Source organism: Astyanax mexicanus, chromosome 1, assembly GCF_023375975.1.
Source record: "Astyanax mexicanus isolate ESR-SI-001 chromosome 1, AstMex3_surface, whole genome shotgun sequence".
Taxonomy (NCBI): domain Eukaryota; kingdom Metazoa; phylum Chordata; class Actinopteri; order Characiformes; family Acestrorhamphidae; genus Astyanax; species Astyanax mexicanus.
The window spans coordinates 91,862,938-91,882,808 of NC_064408.1; the positions used below are offsets into that span (position 1 = coordinate 91,862,938).

Below are 19,871 nucleotides of genomic sequence, written 5' to 3' on the forward strand. Positions count from 1 at the left end.
CAAGCTCTGCTCCCAGTGAGCTGCTGAGCTGAGTCTAGCTGAACGGATCTTATTATACATGCCATCCAGGAGGGTACTTGCTCGGTGTGAGGGCAACAAGGCACTTACTACATGCTTGAGGGCAGTATAGCGTGTACAGCTCGACACACCATTTCACATTCTCTCCAATTTTATATTCAATAAAGTGAAAAATGTTCTTGATGCTTTTTTTGTTTGGTTTGGATTCAGGAGAGGACTGAAGAAGCAAGAGTTCAAGGTTCATTTCCCATCCTGAGTAACAGAACATAGTAATTAATTTGTTATCTTAAGGTTCTCGTGCATAAGATTAGTGTTTGGTGTTTGTTTTCCACCCTTGCTGTTTAAAAGTCATAGTTAAAATAAATGGCTGCAATAATAGTTGCACATAAAAGGAAGGGTCAGATTGCAGTGCTATCTGGAAGGTTAAATGATTAGACTGTTATGGGAATTGATTGAGCAACACATGCAGAAGTATTCTCTGAATGAGGTTGTAGAGGTTCCTAGTGGTGTCCTGCAATAATCCATCCCATGCAGCTTGAATATTCTCATGCGGCTCCTGCATGTTTAGTGGTAGGGGTGGAGTGTTGACAGGTCTGGCGATGCATCTGGCCATGGCATAGCATCTGTGTCTTTAAGGCAAGCTCTTGAGACAGCAGCAGTATGTGGATGAGCATTGTCCTGTTGAAACAGAGCACCAGAGTATGCATTCAGAAAAGATAGGGTCACAAGTTGCAGGACCTCATTAACATGACCAACATTGTACAAAATTACATCCTACACCCTGACACTACAGACTGTCTGGTTTGACTACCCACCACATTTAATTCCTGGCAATTCTTTCTGGAAGCAACTATTTTTTGAAGTCTATTCGTCACTGTTGGTTGTCTGCTTTTACAAACATCCTAAAATTTGTCAAATTGTGGACATATCTAAAACACTTTACTCACATGCTGCCAATTTGTTCACAAAGGCCGGAATTAAAGTAGAATGTACGTGCGGAAATCAACTCTGCACCCTGTGTGTTTTCTTTATACAGCACAGTTTAACTGACTGAATTACCCGGTCTTCCCGAAAGCTTCAGAAGACGCTCTATAACGGCACGTTTAGAGGAAAAGAGGGAACTTTCAAAGCGAGATTGTTTTCACTTTTCCACAATTTTGAAATGTGGTTCTTTTATGAGTACGGTGCACAAAGAGCACAAACAATATTATTTTCTTCCACCCACAGAAGGTCGGAGGTTTTCATTTTTTCCTTTCTGTTGCTTCCTCTAACAGAACAATCTCTCCTTCAGTTTCAGGGCTTTTATGCTTTCACCACACTGCGTCTGCTGTTAACAGTGTGTGTCATTGTGTGTGCAACACTGGAGATGTTAATCATTTCAGCATAATGACAGTTTCACAATGACACACAATTTTTTTCCAAATCTTCATTTCGTATGTTATGAGCATTTTTGTTCATTGTGAGATATCTTCATTCACTCAGGTACTATTTTGAGCTGCAGAGTAATGAGAAGGTTTTATTTTACTTACAATTCAATAAGCTGCCACTGTGACTTTATCCCTTTCCTTTATCTCTCTTTTCATTTCATTTGTTGACATTGATTTTGGTGTTCTTTTGAACTTAATGTTTTTTACTGAACACTCTAAATTGTGTGTGTGTGTATGTTTCTATATAAAGGTGAGGAATGTGACAGTGGATGGGCACTTTGGTCCTTGGTCCAGTTGGAGGCCATGTAGCCACAGTGATGGAGGAAGTGTTGGACTGTGTCAGTGTCGAACACGAGCGTGTAACAGTCCAAGCCCACAGTGTGGAGGACAACAGTGCCAGGGCACCAGTGTAGAAGTGGCCAATTGCTCCAGGTACACACACACACACACACACACACACACACAACACATACACACACACACAACACACACACACACACACACACACACACACACAACACACACACACACATAACAAATTAAGCATGAATAACTGACAAAGTGGAATAAAGTTGAATGGTAATTAATAGTGTAATATTGACTTTATTCGAAACCACTACCTTGTGCTTCCACCCACTGGCCACTTTATTAGAAACCCCTAATTTGTGCTTCCACTCACTGGCCACTTTATTAGAAACACTTATATGTGCTTTCACGCACTGGCCACTTTATTGGAAACACCTACCTTGTGCTTCCACTCACTGGCCACTTTATTGGAAACCCCCACCTTGTGCTTTTACTCACTGGCCACTTTATTAGAAACCCCTACCTTTTGCTTCCACTCACTGGCCACTTTATTAGAAACACTTGCTTGTGTTTTCACTCACTGGCCACTTTATTAGAAACACTTATATGTGCTTTCACGCACTGGACACTTTATTGGAAACACCTACCTTGTGCTTCCACTCACTGGCCACTTTATTAAAAACACCTACCTTGTGCTTCCACTCACTGGCCACTTTATTAGAAACACTTGCTTGTGTTTTCACTCACTGGCCACTTTATTGGAAACACCTACCTTGTGCTTCCACTCACTGGCCACTTTATTGGAAACACCTACCTTGTGCTTCCACTCACTGGCCACTTTATTGGAAACACCTAATTTGTGCTTCCAGTCACTGGCCACTTTATTGGAAACACATACCTTGTGCTTCCAGTCACTGGCCACTTTATTGGAAACACATACCTTGTGCTTCCAGTCACTGGCCACTTTATTAGAAATTCTTATCTCATCTATTAACTCCTAATTAAATTCTACATGCTATAAAAGTATCAGATATGGTCAGTAAAGATCTACTTTATGTGTTCTTCTTCAGGAATGGGGCGTGGACTCCGTGGACAGCATGGGCTCCCTGCAGCACCAGCTGTGGCATCGGCTTCCAGGTCCGCCAGCGATCCTGCAGCAACCCCACCCCACGACACGGGGGCCGGGTGTGTGTAGGTCAGAACCGTGAGGAAAGGTGAGGAAGAACCTTGAGTATAATCTAGTTAAGCAGGAAAGAAATATACTGTATTTCAGATCACATCTGAATGTTCACATGTTTATGTCTTTATGTCCATGTCATAAATTAATATATGTAACATACATTTTCCATTTCACTTTTCAATACTCTCATATTTGTAGCCTTGAGATAAGCATGCTTTCAGGAATTCAGCATGGATTATGTGTGAGATGCACAAACCTTGACCCTGAAGTAATGGAAAAAGCAACATTTTCTGATGAGTTTATTATATATTATATATTTATATATATTATATATTTAGTATATTCACATGGGTTTGAGTAGATCATGACGTGTTTACATTTAAACACAATCCAAGGAGGCTTTCACTGTGCAGCTGCAGATTCCAACTGTTGAACATGGACAATTCTAAGCATCCTGTATGGTGAGTTAAGTGTAATGTAAATGGTTAAGTAAATGGTTTGAGGAAATTGATTGACCAAACCCATTTATGTATTAACTTAAATTACTAGATCTTAAATAATGTATTGAGAGTTAATTCATTAACTCCAAACAAAGCACTTGTTTTCTATATATCTTTATCTATAAAATATATAGATATATCTACATCTATAAAATGTTGAGCTGAGGCACCAAATGAAAAACACCATTTAAAGAAGTAAATGAAAAAAAAAAAAAATAATAATAATAATAATAATTTAAAACATGTATTTATTTCACTGCATATTAATGCACATATACTGTTATTTTAGATTAAATATTACATTTAATTTATTTTAAATTAAACATTTTATAACATTTTATTTATCTTATTACTTACTGGTTTTGCATTTCATGTGGCTTTGGTTGCTAAAAAGATTACTCCATTTCCAGGTACAATATTAACCAAATTCTAGTCCAGTTTAAAACCTGGCCAGAGTTGAGTCCAGCACAGTGTGCAGATACAAGACTTACATCTGTCAAGTAACAGATATTGATGGTATAATTCTACATTAGTACTGTACTGTACTGAAGCCTTGGGAAATGACCACACGACGATGAGTAAAGAGGGGAACGATTCACCCAGAATAGAAGTAGATGATCTCAGGGTGTCCCCCAAAGGGAAAGGTATTTTAATCATCAAGGTTGCACTACCCAAATATAAAACAGCCATCATATGCTGTCAGTTTAACTCAAATAAATCAGTTCACCCTAAATCAAAATATTCTAAACGCATTAACTAAGTGTGCATCTGAACTATGCTTTTTTTTTTTAGTTAAGTTAGTTTGTCTTAGTCTGCTTAAGTGTTCCTGCAGTTATATATGTAATATATATTTCATAAAATATAAAAATATTGTCAGAGATGGAGTCAAGTCTTTTAAAGTTGCCGCTTTTACTGTGTCTTTTATTAAAGAAAATAAAAATACTTCAGATTCTAAAAGTCATTTCTATTCCACTTAGCGTGCCCAGTCTATAACCAGTCTCAAAATAGAACAAAATCAGTGAAAAGTGCTCTAGATACTTAAGGCTCCACCGGAGCACTTTCCTGTTCTGATGGAAGGCCGTCTTTGATTAATATTAGGGAGCTGATTGAAAGTCTGGAGCCGTGCTGAAGTCATGTGCTTCCCTGGAGTGGAGGTTTGCTAAGCGGTCCAAAGAGTGCGTGAGAAATCGGACCGGATGGTGTGGGATGTTTCAGTGAACCGATAGCCAAAGCTGATAAAATTGGTCTTTCTGGCGTTCTCCCAAACGTCAGGTAGTGGAGAACACTCGCACCTGGGATTTATCTTTGGAAAAGGTTTCTCCTACATTCTCTCCTATCTCTGGCGATGATTTATGACTTTGTTGTGTTCTCCTCCCTCCTCTATATCTCCTCTCCATGCTCTCTCTTTCTCACGAGGAGAGCAGTGGTGGTTGTGAGCGGCCTGCTGTCTCTCCTCAGGTTGCCATGGGAACACACGCAGAGCTAAAGATGCATTGGAGGTTGTGCTGCTGTAGTTTTTTGGGGAAGAAAAAACTCTGGGAGTGATGAAGCTGAGCTCAACATAGTGTTGTCACTTTTCCTGAGGATCAGTGTTTACTTGCACTAGGGTTTGGCGATATGGCAAAAAACTCATATCTTGATATGCGTAAGAGAAATGACGATGAACACTGATCAAGCATATAATGATGACCTCCTTGTTTTTAAACCTATTTTTCTTTTTCTTTTTCAGCTCCACTGAGCAGATAGGAGCACTTTTTCATTCTATACTGTAGTTACAGACTGTAGTCCTTCTGTTTCTCTGGATACTTTATCGTCCTCCTTTCATCCTGGTCTTCAATAGTTAGAACCCCACAAGGCCAGAACAGAGCAGGTATTATTATGTGTGTTGCACTGGTACTTTTATGTTGATGCTACACCCAATTTTGTGTGTGTGCTATGCTCATGTCCATATATACACTACATGTCATGGTGTGCACAGAATACAGACACTTGCGGATACAGTAAAAATGGGTGTTTATTAAAACGCTAGGCAGTAAAAGAGTAGTCTACATACACAAAGTAGAGCACCGGTAAACAGAAGCCTCATAGAATAAACCAAACCATAAACGGGAGACAGTTCAGAGTTCATACACGAGGAAGCCAGCATCAGAGATAATCCAAAAATCGTAAACGAGAAACAGTCCAGGTCAAACACAGTAAATCCTTAATCAGAGGGACAGGCAGAAATCGGCGTTGAAGAAACAAAGAGCAAGGTCAAACAATCACAGGATACATAACGCTTTGTAAAGTGGTAAAACCAGGCAATACACGGCACCTGTGTGTACTCTGGGGTAATCAGTACTCCGGGCTTCCTGGGGGAAGCAGGTGAGGTGTCACGTGAGTGGGTGTGTGTGTGATGTCAGCGTGTGGTGCGTTCTGGGTAGTGTAGTTGTTAGACTGAAAACCTCCATTAGAGCTGGATGCGGGAGAAACGGGAGTGCCTACAGCACCAGACGTGACACTACAGCTATTTTGGTAGCACTTTATGTAAAGTGTACCAACACAGAAACTTTATACACATTCCTGAGCATCGAATGATGCAATTTATAAAGCATTTTGTCATATTTATGACAGAAAATGAGATTGATATAAAATGTGAGAGTGTTTTTAGTTATTTGAGGCATGAAAAAAACATTTCTAATATATGTTCCACAAACCTGACTACTGAATTTTGCTTAATGAAGGGGCTATAAAAGAGAAAACTGTAACTACTTTAGATTAAGGGCCTCATAATCACTTATGGGTCTTATGTGAAGTTGAATATAGCATTTAGAAAAGACATTGGTCATTAATAGTACCTTATAAATGAATTATTTAGTGCTTATGGATGTGTTATGAAGCCTCTGTAAGGATAGACCTCAGATAAAGTTTAAGTGCTATTTCTTTGTGTACACTACATACATTTTCTTGGCCAATCTGCACATAAACATCTGCATGCATTGGTCTCCAGGGTTCTTCTGCACCCATTTTAGTGATTACACAAAACTTTTTTTCAGTGGTTGTGTTACACCTATTGCCATGGGTATACTACCATTAAGAAGTGTTTAAGTGAAGAATGAAGGACTTGATGGTGTGATTGTTGTGATCTGTGTCTGGCAATGCAGCAATAGGTGAGCAGGATGTGCAGCAGGGGGCTTAATATAGAGCTCTGGGGGACTCCAGAGCTCAGGATGATAGAGCGAAATGTCCAGTTTTAGATCCTCACTGTCTGAGGACCTGTGTCTGGTCAGTCTCTTAGTAATAACTCTGTTGCACCGAAAGTGTAAGCTCAGGGATTTTTGTTTTAAAGTAAAAGTAAAGTAAATCATCCAAAACCCTTAAAGCATTGAATTTCCCAAGTGCAAGTGTTGCATTCAGTTCCCTAATGTTATATTTCCTTCAAATTATCAAGGGAACCAAAACTTCACCTTTACACCAGAAACCTGAGAATATGTTTGGGTTTTTGAGATCAACAAGCTTTATACTGTACATTTAATACTTCATCAGGTTTGAGTGCCACATATGTGTTCTATTCAGAAGTTTATAAACGGAAATGCACTTTTTGTAGATGCACATTCACACCTGAGTGTGCGAGAGAAGGAGAAGGGGTTAATGATTTTTTTTTTTTTCAGTGAGAAGTTCTTCCTTATTAATTTTATTTTTATCTCTAAAGGTATCTTAACCTAGCAAAAAATTGCTAAGTTTGCAATAGTGGTGTTAAGTCAATTATTATACAGTTAATCCCTTTCTCTTTCCTCTTAGTTAGATGAAATGTGTGATTTTATGCAACACCCTAAGTAATTTTATTGGGAAAGACAAGTCCTCCCTTAAGGTTTATATTTAAGGGAAAAACCTAAAGTGTTTGCTGCAACTGGGCACTATAATTCGAATGTCTGAAACCTAGTTGCAGAGCGATGGAGCATGTTGGCTAGTTTCTGGGATATGATGTTGCTGGATATAAAAAACTGTTAGGACAGTGGTTCTGTGAGATGTGACTAAGGACTTTTATCCGTTTTTGGCATTAGAGACTGGTTTGAAGACGCCTGGAACAGCAGCCGGTGCCAGTGACAGGTTGCAGATGTCTGTAAAGACATCAGCAAGTTGATCAGTGCACTCCTTGACCACATGTCCTGGCTTGGCAGCTTTGCGTGGCTTTACCCCTCTCAGGGTTCTCATAATGTCAGCTGCAGTCAGCGACAACACTTTGGCGCCAGGTGAATGTGTGATTCTCACCGCTGTCTCTGTGCTGGATGTTTCAAAAGGTGCAGAGTGGTTATTGAGGGTGGTGTCGACACTGCATGTGAGAAGATTGCTCCTCCTGTAGTTAGCAGCAAGTTGAAAACCCTGCTGCATGCCATGAGGGTGTATGCGTTTGATTTTTTTTGTCTATTTTTGTTGCATAGGAGTTCTTAGCTTTCCTTCTGCCAGTGCTTTGGGTGGTCCTTGGTTTCATAGATGAACGGTTCTGAATCTGATATCGTACCTCAGTTTTTAGCCAGGGCTTCTGGTTTGGTTGTGTAATGACTATTTAAGTCACAAAACTGTTCCTTATTGTTTGAATGGAGGCATGTTTCTTCAATTTGATTAGTTATTTCCTTACTTTTAATTGGTTAATTTCTAACAGAGTCTCACAGAGAGCACCAAGTATGCGCTCAACAATGATGTTCAGTTTAAAATGAGCTCTGATGATGAAAACCAGTTTTAATGGTTATGCTAAATCTGTTTACATTATTGTGATACACATAACCTGTCCATGCGCATCTTCACAATAGTCAGATTTTTTTTTTTTTTTGCTCATTCAGGTGATCATGTAAACAGCATACTCTGATTTCCTAGAGCAGACTGAGATATAAAAATCTTATTTGGAAATCTGATAAGAGAGATGGATTTTAGCTTACTAATCAGATTTCTCAGCACATGTATACACTTACTCTGATTTCTTTCAGACAGTGTTGTGTACTTTCAAAAAAACATAAAAAACAAGCATTCATATTTGTTGCTAAAAGTGGGTCCATATATAAATAAATTGCTTAATTGCATAGACTGGATTATTGACAAAACCTTATTTTGTCTGAAGTTGTCAGTTTATTAACTCAATATTATGGTTATACTTCACACCCAAAGAGATGGCTACACCTCAATTTGAACGGTTATGCAACATCCATTTCCATAGTTATGCAACACCCACTTTGTGTCTACACTACACACCCATTTCCATGTTTGTGAGAAGATATGACCCATAAATGGCTGAATGCTATTACAATAAACATGAGGCAAAAACAAAAATCAAAGGAATTCAGCAGATCAGGTCTCTAACTTTCCAGCTCTCCTAGTTCTGAAACTAAGCTAGAATACTCTCAGTACCGCAGCTCACCTGTCACCCCGTACCACCCCACCACCCTCTGCATCCAAGGTGCTGGAGCCTGGATGCTTTAGCTTGGCTGGTGTAAAGGCTGTGAATAATCAGTGAAAAGGAGCAGGAACAGACTGTGAGTTTGGCTCCAGACCAGCTCCTCTTTAAAGCAGTAGTTCAATGAAATATCCTGTTTAAACAAATTCTCACCATAACATAAATAATGTAATCATTAGACTAAGACTTTTCATGTCAGAAATGTATTTTGAAGAGGAGCTTTGTGGCAAACAAGTAAGAGTTAGCAAATGTTTATCACAGTAATCTAGTCTAGACTCTAGACTAGACTAGTATCGCTAGCCCTTTTTTAGAGGGCTCAAGCATAGAGTTAATTTTTTTTTTTACTTTTTAAGCTGGATGTTGTCTTTAATGAGCTAAAATGTTCAAATCTCAGAAAGCAGATAATTAACATAATTCTAAGAAAAAAATACAGCTCCCTTACAGTGCAAATATACAGTAGTTTTCTCTTTGAACTTCTGTGCACTGGGTGCATGCACACACAATTAAACAGAGCTTCATATGCTTTTCCGATTGGATGTTCTTTTTAATTTAGTAGGCTAATGCTGATACTCAGTTTTAACTGGTTAAACTGGCGTGAGAGGGGCTAGCTGTGGGGCCGCTGACCAGTTTGTGTGTTTATATTGAAGGTGAGGTGCTAGACTAGTACTGTCTGTATGTCTATCAGCTAATTAAAGCTATCTATACTATAGTTTTCAGTAGCTTTCAGCTTTTAGTTATTTAAATTAGACTAGATGATAATAAGAGAATGCAGCTGGAGAAGGTATTTTTGCAAAAAAAAAAAAAAAATTAAAAATAGCCGCCTAAGAGTTTTATTTTCTTATCTAATGAAAAGATGTTAAAAATGAAAGCGACATACATATCCCGTGTACTGCATAATAGTTTGTGTGTCTGATTTGAATCTAAATGATTGTATACTATTCTATTTCTTCTTATATGAGACTTGCACCCATCCTGGGAACTCTCCTCAAATTCATGTTCAGTTTTTATTTTTAAGGGGGGGGGATGGGTTTGTTGGGTGCTCAGCACCCCTAAACCACTGGGTGTAGAATCGCCCCTGCCACTGTGGTTTCTGAATCTGTAAGACTTGTACTCTAATAACCCTTTCAAACCCTGCGTCCATTACAATGGACATCACATTTTTTTCTTTTTTTTATGTTGTGTTGCACATAGCACTAATTCAGACTAACAGTTGGCCATCAGAATAGAGCATGAAACAGCCAATGAAAAATAATAATAAAATAATTTAAAAAAGATCATGAAATAGTAATATAGCCCCGCCCACTTCACTGGAAAAAAAATGGCAGCTCAGTCATTAGAGACTCATTTTCGCCCATTTTTTGTCATTTAGAGTTTATTTTATTATGTAGGAAAGGGTTGTGACATAAAAACATCAATATCAAATGTAAAATAAAAATGTTAAACACGGGCTTCCAATACAGTGGTCTATTTTAGCTAATTGGATTTAACTGGACTTTATATTAGAGTATAAGATTCTATGTTTGTGTGCATTACAGGTAGAAAACAGCATTTTTATATTGGGGTTGAAAGGGTTAACATAAACTAAAGCAAGCGAAGCAGATATAAAAACAATAGCAGCCTGAAATTCTATAGATAACAGTATGCTATGCAGTAAATTGGCATTAGTTTTGGAGCTCCTTTGTAAAAACTAAGATAAGATATATTTAAACAAACTCTGGTTCCTTTTTTTTTTTGGCCAATTGTCTGATGGACCGAACCCATGTATTTGATGTTTTCAGCTCAACTGTCGCTTTAAAAGAGCCTCCATTTTTACCTGGTTGTCCTGGATGCAGAACCCCTGGCCCAGAGGTGAACAATGGCAGTGAAAGCGCTTGGCCCTCCGTTTTAATCTGAGGAAAAAGGAGTGCTGGAAGTGAGTTAATGGCTTGAACATGCTTTTGTTAGTTTCTTAGCAGGAGTCCGAGCTGGAGCCGAAAGAAAAAGAGCTGCATTCTTGTGTTTTTGTTGAAGGTGGGCTTCACCCCAAGCCCGCGTCTTTCTGCTGCAGTATGAAAAGTGGCTTGGTTTCAGCCGTTAATAGTGAGCAAGGGTCTTTTTTTTCCTGATATTCTCTCCCGCTCTGCCACTGGGCGTCTGTTCAAAGGCATTGAGAGTGTGTGTGCGGTCACACTTCACACTTCGCTCTGCTCACGCCACACAGCTGCCAGATGGCACAGACCCTCACACACACACACACACACATACACAATTCCACTGTGGGCCTGCCACCGTCAGTCGTCAGGTGTTTTGTATGAGAGTGTGTGTGTGTGTGTGCATATTTGTGTGTGTATGAGTTTTACACATTTTGTAGAGAAACAGGACTAAATTACAGAGCCAAAATGTCTTGACAACCCCTTACAAAAAACATGCATATATACACTGTTTATTAAATGTCTTAACCTTTCTTTACAAAAACATTCACACATGACACACACTGACAAGCAAAAAGGGCAAAGTTAAATATGACACATTTGTTTTAATACTTTTGCCTTAAGTATTTAATATCTTTGCATTATTTCTTGTTGTCAAATTTCAGTGTGACAAAATGAAAGCACCATGCCTTTTTAAGCTTTAGACATCCCAAGAAATTTGAGCTGTCAGGGTCTTAAATGGCATAATAAGTCTATGGCTAGTTTTCAGTCCTGTCACTGACTGTCTGCCTGCCATAGACTCTAGTTCTCGCGCTAAAGACTCCATTTCCCAGAAAGCACCTGTGTCTAACCTCCCGGACATGCCGGATCACGTGATGCTTTGGCGCTCCGGCTCACCGGCTGTTAAGATTGCCATTTCCTGTCCTCCCATGTATAAATACTCCCCCTGTTTCTGTTCCTTTTGGCCGAATATTGAACCGTTTTCCCTAGCTCTTCTTCTTCACGTACCTTTTGTGTTTTTGCTTTTTTGTTACCGACCTTGTTTTGTTATATTGACTGCTCTTTTGCCTTCCCCTTCTGTCTCTATCTTGGCTCACCTGTGTATTATCATATTTGTCTGTTTTTGATGTATGTTGTATCTTGCTGCCCTATTTTGACATTTATGTCTATGTCTGTCCCATGTAGCTCTAGTAAACTGGACCATTTGATTAATAAACTTTACGTAAAGTATCTGCAAGTGTCTAACTCTCCTCTGGCCCGTGTGACACTAGTTGAGATTTATCGTTAGAAAAGGCCAGATGATGAAAATTTCAAAAAGTTTTATACATACTTCTCAAGCCTTGTCCCAACAATCAGCAGCCAATGGACAGTCTGTCGTCTGAGGAGATGCCTCACGCTTTTAGAATTTAAACAATTGATATTCACAAAGCAAGAGATGACAACAAGATAATTGTGAATCATTATCAGCTAGCCATTTCCTCAATTATTCAGAAATTACCACTTACACAAACAGTAGAGGTTCAGCTGAGGTTTTGAAAACTTAGGCTATGTTCAGATTGCAAGCAAAACATAGTTGTCTCTTGAGTCAGATGTGTGATGTCCACACTGTTAATTGCAAGTGATTTAAGTGCCTGGACATCACTTACGTATCTGCATGGGTTGCTGTGGTATTGAGGTCTGAGTCAGTACTTGCTGCTTTGTATTTAATAAGGTGAGTGTTTGTCGTGCTGTCACACAACAGACACACTGAAATCCAAGTGTATCTTTTCAGATCACATTTTATACCACCAAAAATCTTATTCCATATGGTTTCTGACTGTTCAGACTACCAGAAACCAATCTGGATACAATCAGAATATGCCAATGAAAGGATTTGGGCTGGGAGTCTGAACGTAGACAAACAAAACATTCTGAGAGAGCTGTTTATAGTATTGCTAGAAAAGCAAAAAACTGGTGCACTTTTCTACTGTGCAGCAACACCTGTACAAATATGATTACTTGTCAACTGTTCTCCCTATTATAAATAAATGGTTTTCAATCTGTTATTTAGTGCAAGCTGTGCAATGTTGGTACAAGCAATTCAGGTTCAGTTCCTCACACATCTGCAATCATGAGTTTTACAAGTCAGTGATTAACTTCGGCAAAGCAAGAAAAACATTAAAGTGTTTAAAACATTAGGTCTTCTGGCAAAGTACACAAAAAAATCCAAACTAAACACATTTTCACCTGTTTATCAGCATTCAGAGCGACAGAATCCAGGACTGCTTCCAACGAATTAAGCTCCTTTGGGTACATCAAATTAGCAACACTGCTCAAACTGCCACAGACTTTACCAGAAAATCACAAGAAAAAAGGTTGATTTACTTCCAGTATGAAACCGAGAAGAATCTCGTATGACAGCTTCATTCTCCTTCTGGCAGTCAACAGTGAGTCAGCTAAAGCTAATGCTAGCACTGTGCGTTAAGCTAAGCTAACGCTGGAGAATGGAATGGAATAAGCTTGTTGTGAAGCTGAAAACACATAGGCAACAGCTTGTCATGTTAGCTTCCTTTTTTCATCGTTAGCTCAGAAAACAAATAATGCTAATATTTACAAGACCCACAGAACCAGCGCCATTCAGGGCAAAATGCCAAACACAGCGGGTTCCTTTAGTGAACTGGTTAGCACACAGGTCTTTTTTGAGTGTAGCTGGGCTGTTGCCAAAGCTAAGCACTCTGCCCCCATGTAGCAATTTGTGCTGGTCTGTGCAGCCAAAAATGACGCACCAGTTAGACTAAGGCAGTTGTCAACCCTTAAGCAGTGATACTCAGATAGGCAGGGGTGTCCCCATTTATTGGAGGAAGCAGTGCCAAATCTCAGTGCTCTGTTTAACCTCATGCTTGCAGATACAGACAGACAAACATATTTTTATTTTACAGCTTGTGGGTTGATAACCAGTTTTAACAAAGTGCTCAACTGTATGTGTAAAAGTGCTAAAAAATGTGTTATATTAATATACAATATTATACAATACATATACACTCACCAATCAGCTGTACATGGTCAAATTTATGCAATTAAAACATTCTAAAACTGATTTCATGGACACGACAGTAAGTTCATTGATACAAAAACATTAATATAGCAATATTTTTCAGTATACAGTAAATTGCATAAGTTAAAGGAAGTTACAGAGAAAATTAGAATGAAAAAAACTTCTTATCTGGGAAGAAAACGAATATTGGAATAAATATAAATAATAGAATGAAAAAACCTCTTTATTTGGGAAGAAAACTGATATTGTAATAAATCTAAATATTATTATAAAATGTTTAGTGTTTTTTTTTATAAACTCTAGCTGTCTATATGGAGTTTAATATTAGTTCTAGTTATCATTATTAGCAGCTGGTTTGATAAATCAGTGCTAAATGATGTGAGTGCTAAGGAGCTGTTGATGGAATTAAACACATCCACACACTGGCTGGAGGCGTCTGAAACAAATGTGGAAACAAGCTTTGTTCTTCAAATTAGCTCTCAAAATCTCACACAACAACTGCCTTTAGAAGGAGAAATTATTGTTATTTTCTCTGTATTAATGTTTGCCCTTATCTTTTCTAATGTTATCTGGAGTTTATACTGTACAGACTCTCTCATAGCTGAGAAAACTGCTTTTAAATAATGGTTGAGAAGCATGTCCTGTGGATACTAAATAGAACTTTTTGACTGAAATTAAAGATTCCAAAATAAGCTGTTAAGCATGGGGGTGGCAGTTACAAGGTTTGGGACTGTTTTAATGTCTTGCCATTACTGATAGTTACAGATACTGTATTACAGATGAAATTCCAAGTTCAGATTCTATAAGTGAATATCAGTTTAGCTGCCCATGAACTAACTGTATGTGGGTCATGCAACAAGATAATGACCCTAAAAACACTTCTAGCTAACCCTAACCAAAATGCCAAGTCTAGACATTAATCAAAAAGAACTGTTAGTTACTAAAAGTGAAGATTTTTATACTGTATGTTTTCAAAGTTATCTAATGTTGAACATGTTTGCTCAATATGTACATGTGAAAACTGTAAAGATTTTTGCATTATTAGATTAATTGGGTCCTCTTTATGTAGATATAGATCCTCCAAAACATATATTCAGTATACAATACGTTTGTAATTAATATAATTCATATATTAATATAATAGATCCTCCAAAACATATATATATAGTATACAATAAGTTAATTAGTTAATTAATATAATTAGTTGACATACAGAGACTGTTGTCAGACAGTGTTTGGTTTTGTGTTGTGTTTAAACCCCGCCCACTAGATATCAGTGTTGTACTCAGTCTTCAGATTGTACTGTTCTGATTGGATAAAAAGTAAAGATGTAATTTATGTGTGTTTCATAAAAAGACAGTTTACACAAAATTTGATTTTCAATACCACAATATGTTACATTATATTGAATCATAACCCCTGGATGGTTCTTGCCAGTGCACAGCCCTAGTGAAGAAACTAGTGGAAAACTTTCTTAAGCACAGTATTGTATGTGACTCAGTGATAAGATATATAAACATGTGTGTGTGTGTGTGTGCGTGTGTGTGTATGGTGTATGTGCATGTATGTGAGAGTGACAGAGAATGAGGGGGAGAGAGAGAGAGAGAGAATGAATTCCGAATCCAGAGCACAATCCCACCCTCATTTTATCCCTAGTGTGTTTCTGTGTGTTTGTGTGTGTGTGTGTGTGTGTGTGTGTGTGTGTGTGTGTGTGTGCAGGATTCAGACAGTTCCGCCAAAGTCCACGCTCTCATATCTCTCCAGTGCCAGGCTGCTGTGCTCACTGGGCCAGCAGCTCCTCGTCTCCCGGAGAAAAACCAGACGAGGAGCCTCAAGGAAGAGCAAATATTTCTGCGGCTCCTCAGCACCGCGTTCTGCTTGAAATGTTTTTGACGAATGAGCGTGTTTATGTACTTTATGCAAATGTTTCTCCATACAGCACCCCTCTCCATCTCTCTCTACGCCTTCGCTGTTAATTATTGTTTTTTTTCCTCCTCCTCCTTTTTTATTTGACTTATTGCCTGTTTCTTTTCTCCTTCTTTCTCATCAGAGAGAGGGGTGAACTCGTTAAATCGGGCAAACACAATTTGGACGAATGGTATTTGCATACACTAATTGACAGCGGGCTTAGTTGTGCTATAAATCTCCCCATATGGATCTCTGGACTTTTTCAACGTTCGGCGGCACAGCAGGTAGCTGTGATCAATGACTCCCCCCGACACGGCCACGCATTATTACCTATTTTCACATCTTCTCCTTCTGTGGAAAAAAAACTTTAACATTGCAGTGTTTTAACAGGTTTCAGCAACAGCAGAATCCAATCAATAACTTTATTGTCCATTTCTCAAAGTATTGGGCCAATTTTCCCATACATTATTTAAAAATAAATAAATTAATTAACAAGTCTAAACCATTTTTCTTAGCGGGAGAAATTAACTTTTTAGAAAATCAATGTTTTTGTCCCCTGTAGTTAACCTCAAATATTTTGTTCTGCATATATTTTCCCTGTATGTTGCTACAAGGAGAATTCTACTAAAACGTTTTTCTAAATGTTAGAATAGTTCATTGGATAAACATTGGCAAGGAAGGCAAGTTCATTTTTATAGCACCTTTTCATACACAATGGTCATTCAAATTAGTGCTTTACAAATTAGAAAATACAAAGAGAATCAAATAAAAACATGTAAAAGAACAACAGTACAAAAATGGAAATAAAAACTAAAATAATAATAAAGCATGAATGATTAATGCTCAAAGATGATTAAAACAAAGAGAAGTCAAATTAAAAACATGTAAAAGAACAACAATGAATTGGAAATAAAAATTAAATAAATAAATAAAGCATGAATAAAACATGATTTAAAAGTGCTGTTACAGAATAAAAGTGTGCGGAGCTGCAGTAGTTTAAGCTGAGCTGAAGGCCTGATCAAACATGTAGTTTTTTTTTTTAGTCTAATTTAACAGTGTCTAGTGTTGAGGTTCTTCTAATGCTCTCTCTCAACTCCATTTAAGGTTCCATTTAAGAACAGCATATTAGCTAAATGCCTCCTTTGTGCACATAGAGTGTGACATTGGTGTGTTGTTGTCATTTATTATAAATAAGATTAACAATTTTTGCAATAGAAGTGATGTCTGAAGGCTCTTTTACACCAGCACCTTTTAGTTTTAGTTTTAGTTTAAATTCTGTTTAGACTCTGGTTGATTTTCACCCTTGGAAAACATGAGTTGCACATACAGTAGGTTGGGTGGGTGTGAATATGGTAACGAGAGGAGGTGGTCTTGGTTCAGTTCCAAATGAACTCTGATGCAGTTTGTTGTGGTGAAAACGTGATCTGACCTCCATCTGATTCAACTATCAGTTGTATTCTACAAGTTTGAGACAAACTGTATTTGTTCAGATCATTGGTTCAAATGCTGTCTCTTTTGTTACTGTTACTTTTTTTGACCCAAGCCAAGAAAACGTATTCGCTGGGTTTTGTCACACATTTTGATGCACTTGGATTCTTCCCTGTGTGAAGTGGAATGTGAACAAACTCGTTAACTGATTCAGATCAATAAAAACAAACATTTTAGAGCAGAAATAAAGACATTATATGTACTATTCAAAGAGTCGAACTGTAAATCAGTAATGAAATGCTGATATATAATGTTGATGATGGTAAAATAAGGAAAAATAAAAAAGAACATTTAAAAGAGAGCTTTATCAAAATTAACGCTCCACATGGCCTGTTCCAGCGAAAATTGGATTTTAAAGCACATTTTAGACAAAACATCTTCTTAGAACTATAGTAAAACACAGTACCGTGCATTAAGCAGTATATTAATAACAGAATTTTATTTAAAACCTGTTCTATGAATTAGCTTACATGTTTCTGTTGGTGAAGTTTGATAATAATAATAAGTTTACACTTAATAGAAGTAAACTTAAGTGCAGTCATTTTAGCAAGTAGTTGTAGCCCACTGTTAGTCAACATTCAGATTATTTTATTTAAAGAAAAATAAGAGTTTATTAAGGAAATTCCACAAGGAATAAAACCACTAATTTCTGTATCTCATCACCTCTTAGAATGAAGTTTGATCAATTACTACACAGATATTTTTTTTTCCTCTGTCAGAAAACCTCATACATTCAAATACAGATCACTCGCAGTTCCACTTAACTTTAGAGCTTTTAGTCAGACAGCTTTAAATACTTTTTAAAGCCGCTCTTAAAAACAGAGAGGATAAAGCTGGTTTCTAGTAGCAAGCGTTTACAAATTGGCTGGTGTGTTTTACAAGACAAATCCTCACTTGTAAACGATCCAATTAGAGCGTCTGGTTGTGCCCAGATTTTCTGGTTATTAGCTATTATGCTCAGGCAGGCAGGCAGGCAGGGGTATATATAGACGTGCACTTACATAGATTTGGTTCATCAACCAGCTTCTAATTTGTTCTTTCAAAGAAACCACTGAATCTGTGGAAATGAAAGGGAGCCAAAATGGCTGACTGGCGTTGCGTCCTCTGCGTGCTTTAATAGCAGTAGATGCTGTCGCTTCCTGTTGGACTTGTTAGCGCGCTTGTGGCTCTGAAGATAAAAAGCAGCTCTATTCACACAGCTGACACTTGTTTATTCACACATATTCCTGCTCATTACTGACCTTTTGCTCGTGCCTTTGCTTTCATCCCTTGCTTATTATTAAGGAAACTTGCCCTTAGTTTATCCATAGCTATGCTTACGGGTGACAAGCAAAATATATCCAATCATCAGTGTCTAACAAACCCAGACAGGGGTTAAACCTAGTCATATATTTTCCTAGACTATATTTTCCTTTCAATAAATAATCTCTATTGAAAAGGCGGTGTGAAATTAGACTTAATTCCTGTCTGGAAACCGGCCCCTTTCAGATTAATTTATTATTATTAGATTGTAAGCTTTTTTTTAGGTCAACCCTTAGTGCTAAGCTTCTTTTAGCTCATCCTTAGCTGAACGTTTGTGTAAACATATCATCTGTTTAGCTTATCTTTAGAGTAACTTTATTCTCTGTTTATCCTTACTCAAGTGCATCCTTAACTCATTCTTGGTTTGGCTTATCTATCGTTATCTAAGCTTATCCTCAGTATAAGCATAGCTAAGCTTATCCTTACTTAATTTTTAGTTTAGCTTATCCTTATCTGAGAATTTCCTCAGTATATTCTTAGCTAAGCTTGTCATCAGTACATCATCTTTATCTTTGTCTCCTTCTTAGTTTGGCTTATCATTATCTATGCTTATCCTCAGTATATCTGTAGTGAAGCTTATCTTTATCTCATTCTTAGTTTGGCTTATTTTTATCTAAGCTTCTTAGCTAAGCTTATCCTTATCTAAGCTGATTCTCAGTATATCCTTAGTGAAGCTTATCTTTATCTCATTCTTAGTTTGGCTTATTTTTATCTAAGCTTCTTAGCTAAGCTTATCCTTATCTAAGCTGATTCTCAGTATATCCTTAGTGAAGCTTATCTTTATCTCATTCTTAGTTTGGCTTATCCTTATCTAAGCTTATCCTCGGTATATATGTAGTGAAGCTTATCTTTATCTCAATCTTAGTTTGGCTTATTCTTATCTAATCTTCTTAGTTAAGATTGTCCATATCTAAGATTTTCCTCAGTACACCCTTAGCTAAGATTATCCCCAGTACATTAATAGTAAAGATTATCTTTATCTCATTCTTGGTTTGGCTGAATCTTGTCTAAGCTTCTTAGCTAAGCTTATCCTTATCTCAGCTTATCCTCAGTATATCCTTAGTAAAGCTTATCTTTATCTCATTCCTAGTTTGGCACATCCTTATCTAAGCTTGTCGGCAGTACATCAATAGTGACGTTTATCTTTATCTCATTCTTAGTTTGGCTAATCATTATCTAAGCTTATCCTTAGTATATCTTTAGCAAAGCTTATCTTTATCTCATTCTTAGTTTGGCTTATCCTTATCTAAGCTTATCCTCAGTATATCATTAGTGAAGCTTATCTTTATCTGATTCTTAGTTTGGCTTATCCTTATCTAAGCTTATCCTCAGTATATCCTTAGTAAAGCTTATCTTTATCTCATTCCTAG

General features: G+C 37.5%; 1 protein-coding gene across 2 annotated transcripts in view; it reads left to right on the forward strand.

The window, feature by feature from the left end:
• The window catches only part of sema5a (sema domain, seven thrombospondin repeats (type 1 and type 1-like), transmembrane domain (TM) and short cytoplasmic domain, (semaphorin) 5A), a 281,050-nt gene that overhangs the window by 185,983 nt on the left and 75,196 nt on the right, over positions 1–19,871 (forward strand). For both annotated transcript variants that reach the window (XM_049485501.1, XM_049485492.1), the window contains exons 13-14: positions 1,696–1,877; positions 2,822–2,965. In XM_049485501.1, coding sequence (XP_049341458.1) covers positions 1,696–1,877; positions 2,822–2,965 — 326 coding nt within the window. The remainder of the gene's footprint in view (positions 1–1,695; positions 1,878–2,821; positions 2,966–19,871) is intronic.